Below are 15,691 nucleotides of genomic sequence, written 5' to 3' on the forward strand. Positions count from 1 at the left end.
TAACCATCAGGTATAATGTATATGTGCATACAGTATTTGTATAACCATCAAGTATAATGTATATGTGCGTACAGTATTTGTATAACCATCAGGTATAATGTATATGTACGTACAGTACTTGCATAACCATCAGGTATAATGTATATGTACATGTATGTATATGGAAACCATTAGCTGAAATAGGTAAGACACAACGATTAGGGTTAACATGTAATTTTCTGTCAATTCATAACAAACCTAGGATTTGTCTAAATAAATGCTACATCTAAAAGAAATATAGTTTGATTTGTCTATGTTCATCATAGACTATAAACAGTGTCTATGTTCATCATAGAGTATAAACATTGTCTATGTTCATCATTCAGAGTATAAACATTGTCTATGTTCATCATAGAGTATAAACATTGTCTATGTTCATCACAGATTATAAACATTGTCTATGTTCATCATAGAGTATAAACATTGTCTATGTTCATCATAGAGTATAAACATTGTCTATGTTCATCATAGAGTATAAACATTGTCTATGTTCATCATAGAGTATAAACATTGTCTATGTTCATCACAGATTATAAACAGTGTCTATGTTCATCATGGATTATAAACATAATAAACATTATAAAGTACATCTCTTGTGTAGCAGAACTAGCCTCCTACTAGATCAAGTTGGTAGATGTGACACTTTATTAATTCTTAACCTAACCTTTTTAGTGTCAGAGCTACATTACAAATCTTTTATCTATTTCACCAAAAAAAGCTATCAACTGTTTCATATTTTTTGTGTGATGTTAATGTAGTGCCTCCATCAAGGCCTAGTTATTCCCAGGGTGTTGCCATGGCGAACTGGGCTGTACATATTTGCTGTGACTACAAACAAGCGGTTGTGTTGATAAATAAGCTGACCAATGAGGATTGGCCTCAAGGGTGAAAAGCCCACGACATCCTAGCTGGATTTTCCAACACACCTATTTAAGTACTGTCAGGTTATTTATTAGCTAATACGGATCTTTATAAATTTGTGATAGCAATAATGTTTGTGTAGCCATTTGTATCGCTATTATTTGATCAGAAAATGCTACATCTTAGCGATGAAAACAGTTGTGTACAAATTTACTCTAGGCTCATGGCATAACTAATCTATGGAAAAAAAGAATTTCAACAGATTTAATTATCGAAAGAATTATCTACAATGTTTTATCAACAATTCCAAGTTGTAATAGCGTAACAGTTGTCATATAGCTGTTGTATGCAAAAGTATGTTTGTCCATGTATAAATAGCAAATGGCTTATGTTGGAAATGAATACTATTGAATGAGATTGAATGATATTGCTATGATCAACTGTTTCAGGCAATCGCAGTTGTTTCGATTTTACCTCCCCTGATGTAGATCAACATGCTCATCTCGAAATGATTTACCAACGATGATTTGTCGATACGTTGCCAACGCATCGTTTGCGTAGCAAACGCATTGGCTTCACAAATGATGCACCGACTACACATACGACACAATTTTTTGGGGTGTGTAGCCTGGCCTTTAGGAAAGAATCTACTAGCAACCTAGAATGAAGTGCTTCGGTACATTTAGTGCAGCAATGATAGATTTTACTGACCCAGTTCTGCAAGAGATCGCACTCTAAGAACTATAGTACTTTGACAGACAATCTTCCAATGGGACAGACTCCAATTTATACCTCGACTAATTCTATCTTGTTCTAGCGTGGTCCTTAGTCTAGCATGGTCCTTAGTCTAGCGTGGTCCTTAGTCCCATATAAACTTAGTGAAGAACGCTTGGCATAAAATCATGATATGTCTAACATTCCTCCGCACTGTCATATTATTATGATATGTCTCATGTTCCTCCGCACTGTCATATTATTATTATACGTCTCACGTTCCTCCGCACTGTCATATTATTACGATTTGTCTCACATTCCTCCGCACTGTCATATTATTACGATTTGTCTCACATTGCTCCGCACTGTCATATTATTATGATATGTCTCACATTCCTCCGCACTGTCATATTATTATGATATGTCTCACATTCCTCCACACTGTCATATTATTATTATATGTCTCATGTTCCTCCGCACTGTCATATTATTATTATACGTCTCACATTCCTCCGCACTGTCATATTATTACGATTTGTCTCACATTCCTCCGCACTGTCATATTATTATATGTCTCACGTTCCTTCAACCTGTCATATTATTATGAAATGTCTCACGTTCCTCCGCACTGTCATATTATTATTATATGTCTCATGTTCCTCCGCACTGTCATATTATTACGATTTGTCTCACATTCCTCCGCACTGTCATATTATTATTATATGTTTCACGTTCCTTCGCACTATCATATTATTACGATTTGTCTCACATTCCTCCGCACTGTCATATTATTATCTGTCTCACGTTCCTCCGCACTGTCATATTATTATATGTCTCACGTTCCTCCGCACTGTCATATTATTATGATATGTCTCACATTCCTCCGCACTGTCATATTATTATCTGTCTCACGTTCCTCCGCACTGTCATATTATTATTATATGTCTCACGTTCCTCCGCACTGTCATATTATTATTATATGTCTCACGTTCCTCCGCACTGTCATATTATTATGATTTGTCTCACATTCCTCCGCACTGTCATATTATTATGATATGTCTCACATTCCTCCGCACTGTCATATTATTATCTGTCTCACGTTCCTCCGCACTGTCATATTATTATTATATGTCTCACGTTCCTCCGCACTGTCATATTATTATGATTTGTCTCACATTCCTCCGCACTGTCATATTATTATATGTCTCACATTCCTCCGCACTGTCATATTATTATGATATGTCTCGCATTCCTCCGCACTGTCATATTATTATTATATGTCTCACATTCCTCCGCACTGTCATATTATTATTATACGTCTCACGTTCCTCCGCACTGTCATATTATTATGATTTGTCTCACATTCCTCCGCACTGTCATATTATTATGATATGTCTCACATTCCTCCGCACTGTCATATTATTATTATACGTCTCACGTTCCTCCGCACTGTCATATTATTATGATTTGTCTCACATTCCTCCGCACTGTCATATTATTATGATATGTCTCGCATTCCTCCGCACTGTCATATTATTATTATATGTCTCACGTTCCTCCGCACTGTCATATTATTATTATATGTCTCACGTTCCTCCGCACTGTCATATTATTATGATTTGTCTCACATTCCTCCGCACTGTCATATTATTATGATATGTCTCACATTCCTCCGCACTGTCATATTATTATCTGTCTCACGTTCCTCCGCACTGTCATATTATTATTATATGTCTCACGTTCCTCCGCACTGTCATATTATTATGATTTGTCTCACATTCCTCCGCACTGTCATATTATTATATGTCTCACATTCCTCCGCACTGTCATATTATTATGATTTGTCTCACATTCCTCCGCACTGTCATATTATTATGATATGTCTCACATTCCTCCGCACTGTCATATTATTATCTGTCTCACGTTCCTCCGCACTGTCATATTATTATTATATGTCTCACATTCCTCCGCACTGTCATATTATTATGATATGTCTCGCATTCCTCCGCACTGTCATATTATTATTATATGTCTCACATTCCTCCGCACTGTCATATTATTATCTGTCTCACGTTCCTCCACACTGTCATATTATTATTATATGTCTCACGTTCCTTCGCACTGTCATATTATTATTATATGTCTCACGTTCCTCCGCACTGTCATATTATTACGATTTGTCTCACATTTCTCCGCACTGTCATATTATTATGATATGTCTCACGTTCCTCCGCACTGTCATATTATTACGATTTGTCTCACGTTCCTCCGCACTGTCATATTATTATATGTCTCACGTTCCTTCAACCTGTCATATTATTATATGTCTCGCATTCCTCCGCACTGTCATATTATTATGATATGTCTCATATTCCTCCGCACTGTCATATTATTATGATATGTCTCACATTCCTCCGCACTGTCATATTATTATGATAGGTCTCACATTCCTCCACACTGTCATATTATTATATGTCTCGCGTTCCTCCGCACTGACATATTCACTGAGCATCTTCCTAAATTGCCTCGAAGCTTTCCATTCTTGTAGAATGAGAAAGAATAAGTGACATACTCAATGACACTACAGTCATTCATAGACCTAAATCTGTAGTAACTCGTTTTAACATCTATTGTTATATCGTAGAATAGCAACTTACAATGCCCACTGTAGGCCATTAAATTCTCAAAATCAACCAAATGAAAATACAAGCCATGCCAGATGTCTAACATCAGTCATGTGATACTTTAATTACGAAAACATTATCTTCCAGACGACCTTGGTTTCTAGCTGGCCGACGGCCAAAAGAATAACGTAGAAAAGCTCATTTTACAGAGGATGATCAAAGAACCATATTTCCTAGCTAACAACTTGGTTGTATTTATAAATTTTTCTAAGAGAGATTTTTTTTGCCTCACTCAGCATAGTATTTAACATGTTTTAGTGTTGCACACTTGCGGACTGTATTCACAATAATTGGAGAGACCATGGACCGCTTTGGAAGAAGTGATAGTGTTAAACATCAATCTATCCACAAACAGTAGTGTGTCAGTGAACAGTACTTGTCACTAACAGTAGTGTGTCAGTGAACAGTACTTGTCACTAATAGTAGTGTGTCAGTAAACAGTATTTGTCACTAACAGTAGTGTGTCAGTGAACAGTATTTATCACAAACAGTAGTGTGTCAGTGAACAGTACTTGTCACAAACAGTAGTGTGCAAGTGAACAGTACTTGTCATAAACAGTAGTGTGTAAGTGAACAGTACTTGTCACAAACAGTAGTGTGCAAGTGAACAGTACTTGTCATAAACAGTAGTGTGTAAGTGAACAGTACTTGTCACAAACAGTAGTGTGCAAGTGAACAGTACTTGTCATAAACAGTAGTGTGCCAGTGAACAGTATTTGTCACTAACAGTAGTGTGTCAGTGAACAGTATTTATCACAAACAGTAGTGTGTCAGTGAACAGTACTTGTCACAAACAGTAGTGTGTCAGTGAACAGTACTTGTCACAAACAGTAGTGTGCAAGTGAACAGTACTTGTCACAAACAGTAGTGTGCAAGTGAACAGTACTTGTCATAAACAGTAGTGTGTCAGTGAACAGCACTTTTCACAAACAGTGTATCAGTGAACAGTAGGCCTACTTGTCACCAAATCAAAACTGATCAGGAGAAAGTCAAGGTAGTACTTTAACAGTTAGCTCAGATTTCAACCAAAAATCCAGCTCGAATTTGGGCTCAGGTTTCGAAAAAAAAACTCTCACGTTAGTCGGCTCATATTTCACCGTACTATTGTAAATTTAACTAGCGCTGTCGAGTTTGGCAGCGTACATAGAGGCAAGAGAGTATGTTCATCTTTTAAGCATTGATTCCATCTGTCACCAACACCACATACCAATTATTCAATGTTAATGAATAATACATGACTACCTGTGATACAAGAAGAAAACATAGAGTATCCATCCAATTGGAGTGACCATAAATATAATTTGTGACAGTTACGCCAAGCCTTGGCCAAAAACAATGGGAAGACAATTACTGGCAGTTATGAATGCGGTCTAAAAATCAGTGGTTGAAGGTGATGATCATGGTGCAGACATCAACCAGCCATCAATCATAAAAACATAATCAGCACGCGGATGAGTTTATGTGACAGCGTTAGAGATATTACAGATGTTCGTGCCTTTGAGCATAAAATACCTGATGGGAAATGATGGATCATATTGAAATTGTCCGATCTGTGATGGGTAGCCAACGCTAACAAGCCTCTCTACTGTCAGCTTGAAAATGAGGTCCTCCAACTCCACCTTATAGTCTGGAAAGAGAACCGAGAAGGAGCTTGGAGAATTGTCGAGCATCTCCAATAAATAACTTGCAAAAAATACACAGATGATATAATGAGCGTGATAGCAGACATATTTTTGTAATCTATCATATTCAGAGTAGGACTGTCACAGTATTGTGATGTTAAGTTTTAGCGTAGTCACTTAGCAATATGTCTGCCTTAACAACACTATAGAATTAAAAAGCCTATAACTAGAGACTAATTAGATAATGCTAATGATAACCCATAATGCATCAGTAAATATATAAATGTCACAGAGGATCTACTCTCAATGGTAAACAAAGCGGTGAGTAAATTTTGCTAGTAAGTTGTTTCATACATCTGGATGAAGCCAGACTCGGCAGATAAATTAAACCTCGGAACTACGCAGACATTTTATTTACATTCTTGCACCACCTATACAACTCCACCTTCCTACTTGGCTTACTTACACATACATTTGGCCTAGACTCTAGTCATACTAATGCACAGATTTGACCTATATTGATATCACGCTTATATGTTTGACTAGATTTTTATCCAATGTATGAAAAATAGTTAAGTTTGAATGTTGAGCAAAAATTGATGAGAGTTGATGAACTTTAATTGAAATTGAATCTGTTGATGAGTTGAGAGTAAGAAGTCTCACAATTTCATGGTGACAGTCTAGTCATGGCTATAAGGTACAGTAACAGTAGCATATGACAGTCTAGTCATGGCTATAAGGTACAGTAGCATATGACAGTCTGGTCATGGCTATAAGGTACAGTAGCATATGACAGTCTGGTCATGGCTATAAGGTACAGTAGCATATGACAGTCTGGTCATGGCTATAAGGTACAGTAGCATATGACAGTCTGGTCATGGCTATAAGGTACAGTAGCATATGACAGGATGGTCATGGCTATAAGGTACAGTAGCATATGACAGGATGGTCATGGCTATAAGGTACAGTAGCATATGACAGTCTTTAGACTAAAGCATTATGTATTTATAGAGACCATGAGTTAGAATGTTAAGCAATGTTCAGAGCATTACTTACTTCACGGCACATCAAACTAGAGTGCTGAGGATCATATGACAAATCATGAGATATGAATTAGTTCAACAATTGGCATAATCAGAGCGTGTGATAAAAATAGGCTTCTTGTCTATTAGTGAGTAGCTTTTAGCCTGGTTTATATTTCTTCATTTCACTAATGCGCTTACATCTGTCGGCTACACTTGGGTAAACCATGGGCTAAACTTTTGCACACTATTTGTATGTAAGAGGGCTTCCTGAAAAACTAGTGAAATGCGGTCAACTGTTCTGAACAAACTGCGATTCAACTTGGCTTGACAATCTGATGAGCAGTGACCTTATTGAATTAGAGGTATGAATGAACAAAATCCTCCATGCGAGCGAACACATCCATACTCGGTTTGTTGTATTAATTCTTTTGCTACTGAAAGCCGATGTATTGGCTATCGGGGTAATAGAAGTACAAAATGTAAGCTGATGTATCGGCTTATCAATAGGGTTTGACTTTTTTTTCATTACGAAACCTACATATTAGCTAGACCAATCAAATTTTGTCTTCAATGAAACAACCTTGTTGCCAATCACGCGCAAACAATCGGAAATATTTTTGCTAAGCAGTTCCATTTCTAATCATTTTTCAAAACGGGAAAACCAGATCGCTATCGTCATGGCAATAAGAAATTCACTGCACTCGTTCAACGCAAAGGAAGCGTCAGAAATTTTGCAATGGGATTCACTAAACAATTTCATAACTTTCTTGTAGAGCATTTTGTTAATTTTGTTTCGAATAAGATGCATTTTACAGTAAAAAATATCTGCATTGATTCGCGAGACATTGCATAAATACTAGTGATATATCGAACTTCCGAAAACCCGTTTGAATTAATTTGGTCAGAATAGCGATTTAAGCGCAGTAACGAAAGAGTTAAAGTGTACACAGAAGACAGAATAGAAGAGTGAGAATGAGACGTGCTAGCAGATGCTCTGCAAAACAGGAAACAAAATCTTTTGTCGCCCATATTTACACATGTCAAGTTTCATCTTCTTTTTGGAAAAAATTTAACTTGAATCTGTTTATATACAATTTTATATCGGCTCATCTTTAATAACAAATCGTTTATTTTGGTGTAATGCTGCGCTTATTTTGGTGTAATGCTGCGTTTATTTTGGTGTAATGCTGCGCTTATTTTGGTGTAATGCTGCGTTTATTTTGGTGTATTGCTGTGTTTATTTTGGTGTAACTGCGCTTATTTTTGTGTAATGCTGCGTTTATTTTGGTGTAATGCTGCGCTTATTTTGGTGTAATGCTGCGCTTATTTTGGTGTAATGCTCCCTCAATCATACATGTCATACCTCCCTAAATCACACATGTCATACCTCCATAAATCACACATGTAATACCTTCCTAAATCACACATGCCATACCTGCCTAAACTATACATGTCATACCTGCCTAAATCACACATGTCATACCTGCCTAAACCATACATGTCATACCTCCCTAAACCATACATGTCATACCTTCCTAAATCGCGCATGTCATACATGCTTAAATCACACATTTCATACCTCCCTAAATCACACATGTCATACCTGCCTAAATCACTCATGTCATACCTGCCTAAACCATACATGTCTTACCTCCCTAAATCACACATGTCATACCTCCCTAAATCATACATGTCATACCTCCCTAAATCATACATGTCATACCTGCCTAAACCATACATGTCACACCTGCCTAAATCACACATGTCATACCTGCCTAAATCACTCATGTCATACCTGCCTAAACCATACATGTCATACCTCCCTAAACCATACATGTCATACCTCCCTAAATCACACATGTCATACCTGCCTAAATCACTCATGTCATACCTGCCTAAACCATACATGTCATACCTGCCTAAATCACTCATGTCATACCTGCCTAAACCATACATGTCACACCTGCCTAAATCATACATGTCATACCTGCCTAAATCATACATGTCATACCTGCCTAAACCATACATGTCATACCTCCCTAAATCATGCATGTCATATGTACATGCTCAAATCACACATGTCATACCTCCCTAAATCATACATGTCATATATCCTTAAATCATACATGTCATACGTGCCTAAACCATACATGTCATACCTCCCTAAACCATACATGTCATACCTCCCTAAATCACACATGTCATACCTGCCTAAACCATACATGTCATACCTCCCTAAACCATACATGTCATACCTCCCTAAATCACACATGTCATACCTCCCTAAACTATACATGTCATACCTCCCTAAATCACACATGTCATACCTGCTTAAATCACTCATGTCATACCTCCCTAAATCATACATGTCATACCTGCCTAAATCACTCATGTCATACCTCCCTAAATCACACATGTCATACCTGCCTAAATCACTCATGTCATACCTCCCTAAATCACACATGTCATACCTGCCTAAACCATACATGTCATACCTCCCTAAACCATACATGTCATACCTCCCTAAATCATAACATGTCATACCCCCCTAAACCACTGAATGGTAATAACATTCCCTTCGTAGCAAGTCTGCTGCCAACATATGTAACAGTGGCAGCTACCTATCATGCCTGATAATCTTTTAAGCAGTACACAAGAGTGAAACAGAATATCAATTCAATCAGTCTATGGAATGTTGTCATGGAATTTCCCCAAGCATTACAATCACTAAATGCGATTTTCCATGGATGAAATAACTGATGCAATGCAAATGCTGAACACTGCAAGCATTTGTATAGTGAAAGGAGTAGGAGATGAGTGGCACACACTACTCACCTAATACCTGCATTTGTATAGTGAAAGGAGTAGGAGATGACTGGCACACACTACTCACGTAATACCTGCATTTGTATAGTGAAAGGAGTAGGAGATGACTAGCACACACTACTCACGTAATACCTGCATTTGTATAGTGAAAGGAGTAGGAGATGACTGGCACACACTACTCACGTAATACCTGCATTTGTATAGTGAAAGGAGTAGGAGATGACTGGCACATATACTCACGTAATACCTGCATTTGTATAGTGAAAGGAGTAGGAGATGACTAGCACACACTACTCACGTAATACCTGCAAGTGTATAGTCCATATCAAAGCCAACAAACTTTATCTTTGACATGTTCAGACTTCGATTGACAAATATCCTACAATAAATAGCACATATTCTGCAATTAGACTTCCTAGCACTCCACTTTCTTAGAATTCATATCAAATTCAAAGCTATTTAAACATGTAATATGTGATAAAAACACTTCATGAAAATATGTGTTGAGTGACACAGGAAATACACTATCTAATACAATCTAATTTAAAATGAATGCTAGGTAATCAGGGCTATAGCAGATGCATTTATGGAGTTGCAACAGACCTGTGGGATGGCTCTCTCTTGAACATTTTGCCTTCTGGGGTCTGAAGCTTGCTGCGCTTAGCACTTGGCTCGCTGGGTTTCGCTGAAAATTCTTGGGATGTTCTGCCCTCAGTAGACGAGCTTCCTTTTTGAGCCATTCCTACTCTTACATCAGCCTTTTAAATGAAGGATTATAAAAGATTCACCACAGCCAATGGCGGATGAATAGCTCTGGCCACTCATGCGTTAAAATGTTGCATACTTGCGTCACGTCGCAATATTACTTGGTTTAACCTGATATTTATCTAATCATGAAAATGAAGTAACTTACGCTTTTTGGGATGACATGAACTTCAAGTCACAACAAAATTTAAAGCAAACAGAATAAGCCCATGAGAATGAGTTGATAGTTGAGTTGCTCTAAGGTATGCTACTATAGACTGAGTTGCTCTAAGGTATGCTACTATAGACTGAGTTGCTCTAAGGCATGCTACTATAGACTGAGTTGCTCTAAGGTATGCTACTATAGACTGAGTTGCTCTAAGGTATGCTACTATAGACTGAGTTGCTCTAAGGCATGCTATTATAGACTGAGTTGCTCTAAGGTATGCTACTATAGACTGAGTTGCTCTAAGGTATGCTACTATAGACTGAGTTGCTCTAAGGCATGCTATTATAGACTGAGTTGCTCTAAGGTATGCTACTATAGACTGAGTTGCTCTAAGGCATGCTACTATAGACTGAGTTGCTCTAAGGTATGCTACTATAGACTGAGTTGCTCTAAGGTATGCTACTATAGACTGAGTTGCTCTAAGGCATGCTATTATAGACTGAGTTGCTCTAAGGTATGCTACTATAGACTGAGTTGCTCTAAGGTATGCTACTATAGACTGAGTTGCTCTAAGGCATGCTATTATAGACTGAGTTGCTCTAAGGTATGCTACTATAGACTGAGTTGCTTTAAGCCATGCTACTATAGACTGAGTTGCTCTAAGGCATGCTACTATAGACTGAGTTGCTCTAAGGCATGCTACTATTGACTGAGTTGCTCTAAGGCATGCTACTATAAACTAAGTTGCTCTAAGCCATGCTACTATAGACTGAGTTGGTCTAAGGCATGCTCTAAACTCCTTAGCAATACAGTGGTAGACAGTAAACTCCTTAGCAATACAGCGATATACAGTAAACTCTTTAACAATACAGTGGTATACAGTAAACTCCTTAGCCATACAGTAATATACAGTAAACTCCTTAGCAATACAGCGGTATACAGTAAACCCCTTAACAAAACAGTAGTAGACAGTAAACTCCTTAGAAATACAGTGGCAGACAGTAAACTCCTTAGCAATATCGCGGTATACAGCAAACTCCTTAACAATACAGTGGTATACAGTAAACACCTTAGCAATACAGTGGTAGACAGTAAACACCTTAGCAACACAGCGGTATACAGTAAACTCCTTAGCAATACAGCGATATACAGTAAACCCTTTAACAATACAGTGGTATACAGTAAACTCCTTAGCAATACAGCGGTATACAGTAAACTCCTTAGCAATACAGTGGTATACAGTAAACTCCTTAGCAATACAGCAGTATACAGTAAACTCCTTAATAATACAGTGGTATACAGTAAACACCTTAGCAACACAGTAGTATACAGTAAACACCTTAGCAATACAGTGGTATACAGTAAACTCCTTAGCAATACAGCAGTATACAGTAAACTCCTTAACAATACAGTGGTACACAGTAAACTCCTTAGCAATACAGTGGTATACAGTGAACACCTGAGCAATACAGTGGTAGACAATAACACCTTAGCAATACAATGGTATACAGTAGACTCCTTAGCAATACAGCGGTATACAGTAAATTCCTTAACAATACAGTGGACACAATAACAATGCAATCATAGTAATGATGGCCATAAATTTGTCTTTTGGCTCATGAAGTTGAAACATCTGAAAAACATTGAATATAAAACAACAATAAAAATATATTGATAATTGTATAGTTATTAGCTAGCAATATTGATAATTGTATAGTTATTAGCTAGCAATATTGATAATTGTATGGTTATTAGCTAGCAATATTGATAATTGTATGGTTATTAGCTAGCAATATTGATAATTGTATGGTTATTAGCTAGCAATATTGATAATTGTATGGTTATTAGCTAGCAATATTGATAATTGTATGGTTATTAGCTAGCAATATTGATAATTGTATAGTTATTAGCTAGCAATATTGATAATTGTATGGTTATTAGCTAGCAATATTGATAATTGTATGGTTATTAGCTAGCAATATTGATAATTGTATGGTTATTAGCTAGCAATATTGATAATTGTATGGTTATTAGCTAGCAATATTGATAATTGTATGGTTATTAGCTAGCAATATTGATAATTGTATGGTTATTAGCTAGCAATATTGATAATTGTATAGTTATTAGCTAGCAATATTGATAATTGTATGGTTATTAGCTAGCAATATTGATAATTGTATGGTTATTAGCTAGCAATATTGATAATTGTATGGTTATTAGCTAGCAATATTGATAATTGTATGGTTATTAGCTAGCAATATTGATAATTGTATGGTTATTAGCTAGCAATATTGATAATTGTATGGTTATTAGCTAGCAATATTGATAATTGTATGGTTATTAGCTAGCAATATTGATAATTGTATGGTTATTAGCTAGCAATATTGATAATTGTATGGTTATTAGCTAGCAATATTGATAATTGTATGGTTATTAGCTAGCAATATTGATAATTGTATGGTTATTAGCTAGCAATATTGATAATTGTATGGTTATTAGCTAGCAATATTGATAATTGTATGGTTATTAGCTAGCAATATTGATAATTGTATGGTTATTAGCTAGCAATATTGATAATTGTATGGTTACTAGCTAGCAATACTGATAATTGTATAGTTATTAGCTAGCAATATTGATAATTGTATGGTTATTAGCTAGCAATATTGATAATTGTATGGTTATTAGCTAGCAATATTGATAATTGTATGGTTATTAGCTAGCAATATTGATAATTGTATGGTTATTAGCTAGCAATATTGATAATTGTATGGTTATTAGCTAGCAATATTGATAATTGTATGGTTATTAGCTAGCAATATTGATAATTGTATGGTTATTAGCTAGCAATATTGATAATTGTATGGTTATTAGCTAGCAATATTGATAATTGTATGGTTATTAGCTAGCAATATTGATAATTGTATGGTTATTAGCTAGCAATATTGATAATTGTATGGTTATTAGCTAGCAATATTGATAATTGTATAGTTATTAGCTAGCAATATTGATAATTGTATGGTTATTAGCTAGCAATATTGATAATTGTATGGTTATCAGCTAGCAATATTGATAATTGTATGGTTATTAGCTAGCAATATTGATAATTGTATGGTTATTAGCTAGCAATATTGATAATTGTATGGTTATTAGCTAGCAATATTGATAATTGTATGGTTATTAGCTAGCAATATTGATAATTGTATGGTTATTAGCTAGCAATATTGATAATTGTATGGTTATTAGCTAGCAATATTGATAATTGTATGGTTATTAGCTAGCAATATTGATAATTGTATGGTTATTAGCTAGCAATATTGATAATTGTATAGTTATTAGCTAGCAATATTGATAATTGTATGGTTATCAGCTAGCAATATTGATAATTGTATAGTTATTAGCTAGCAATATTGATAATTGTATAGTTATTAGCTAGCAATATTGATAATTGTATGGTTATTAGCTAGCAATATTGATAATTGTATGGTTATTAGCTAGCAATATTGATAATTGTATGGTTATTAGCTAGCAATATTGATAATTGTATGGTTATTAGCTAGCAATATTGATAATTGTATGGTTATTAGCTAGCAATATTGATAATTGTATGGTTATCAGCTAGCAATATTGATAATTGTATAGTTATTAGCTAGCAATATTGATAATTGTATAGTTATTAGCTAGCAATATTGATAATTGTATGGTTATTAGCTAGCAATATTGATAATTGTATGGTTATTAGCTAGCAATATTGATAATTGTATGGTTATTAGCTAGCAATATTGATAATTGTATAGTTATTAGCTAGCAATATTGATAATTGCTTGACATAGCAATAACCATAACTCAGTAGACACTCCTATAACGTAAATTCCAGATAACGTAAAAAATTATGCCAAGTTTTTGCTTCGTACTATGTAAAAAATTCCAAAATTCGATTTCAATGGTAACATAACTCACCGCACTTGTGAGAAAAAACAACGTACGTACAGCGTTATATCTATTATATACACAACTTTCATGACTTTTGGTTCATCATGATAGATCGTCAGATATGTGGACAAAACAGAGAATAGGCAGCCGCACAATTGTTAATAAATACATAAAAGCGATCGATTGGCGGTGTTACAGCATCGGTCTACCAATCTGGATGTCACGAGTTAGAGTATCATCGAACGTTATCTTTTGTCTTAACCTTGACTCTCGATACAGAAAGACGATGAACAGGTCGACACAGCTGTTTTTATAGTAAAAATATATTTTTGTTCGGTTTGATTGTAAACGTATAAAACGTTTGTTATTAGTTTTACTTTGTAGAATAGACTTTGCTGCCTAAAAAAATAAAATAAACAAATCATTGTACATGGACATCGAATATGTGCATTCCCCATCAACTTATTGTAAAGTTACCGCAATCAGGGTCTATAAAACCAATGAAATTGACCAGAAAAAAGAGAGAAGTTGTCGATGCAAACTAATAATGTTCCAGTTACGATACAGCCAACTAATTAAAAAGTGAAGTCTAGTTTTTTCCTTTTTGTATGGCCAGAGGTTTGAGTTTGGAAAGATCTTGGAACGGATTAAGCAATTAACATGTATTTTACTGTTCGTATAACGTAAAATCCCTATAACGTAAACGCTCCTGGAATGTATTATTTACATTATAGGAGCACCTATTGTAATCTAAATTTGTTAACAACCTATGCCACTGCACTGCTCAGGCATAAGCATGCAGTACAATTGAAAATATTTTTTACGAAAAAATCAAATCATATTAAATGAATTTGTATCTCTGCAATCGATTTGACAAAATGCAGAGATTTTGCTGTGTTACATTTCTTCAAGCAAAAATAATGTGATTTATTTATTAATGAATAATGTCTTCTAGTAATTTACTAACACAGCAACTACGAAACGATTTTGTAATTGAGCTCTCAGTGAACAGATAACTCTCGTTTTTATAAAAACCTAAGAATAGGCATTGTTTTTGTTATAAAAGTTGAGATCCTT

The 15,691-nt window shown here is 35.5% G+C and overlaps 1 protein-coding gene across 1 annotated transcript in view; it reads right to left on the minus strand.

Moving 5' to 3' along the window:
- The window catches only part of LOC137398416 (cytosolic purine 5'-nucleotidase-like), a 52,964-nt gene that overhangs the window by 26,706 nt on the left and 10,567 nt on the right, over window positions 1–15,691 (minus strand). The window contains exons 3-5 of the mRNA XM_068084525.1: window positions 10,375–10,529; window positions 10,077–10,150; window positions 5,811–5,925 (exon numbers count right to left, since the gene is read on the minus strand). Of these exons, the coding sequence (XP_067940626.1) occupies window positions 5,811–5,925; window positions 10,077–10,150; window positions 10,375–10,511 (326 nt within the window). The 5' untranslated portion in view covers window positions 10,512–10,529. The remainder of the gene's footprint in view (window positions 1–5,810; window positions 5,926–10,076; window positions 10,151–10,374; window positions 10,530–15,691) is intronic.

This window comes from Watersipora subatra, chromosome 1, assembly GCF_963576615.1.
Source record: "Watersipora subatra chromosome 1, tzWatSuba1.1, whole genome shotgun sequence".
NCBI lineage: Eukaryota > Metazoa > Bryozoa > Gymnolaemata > Cheilostomatida > Watersiporidae > Watersipora > Watersipora subatra.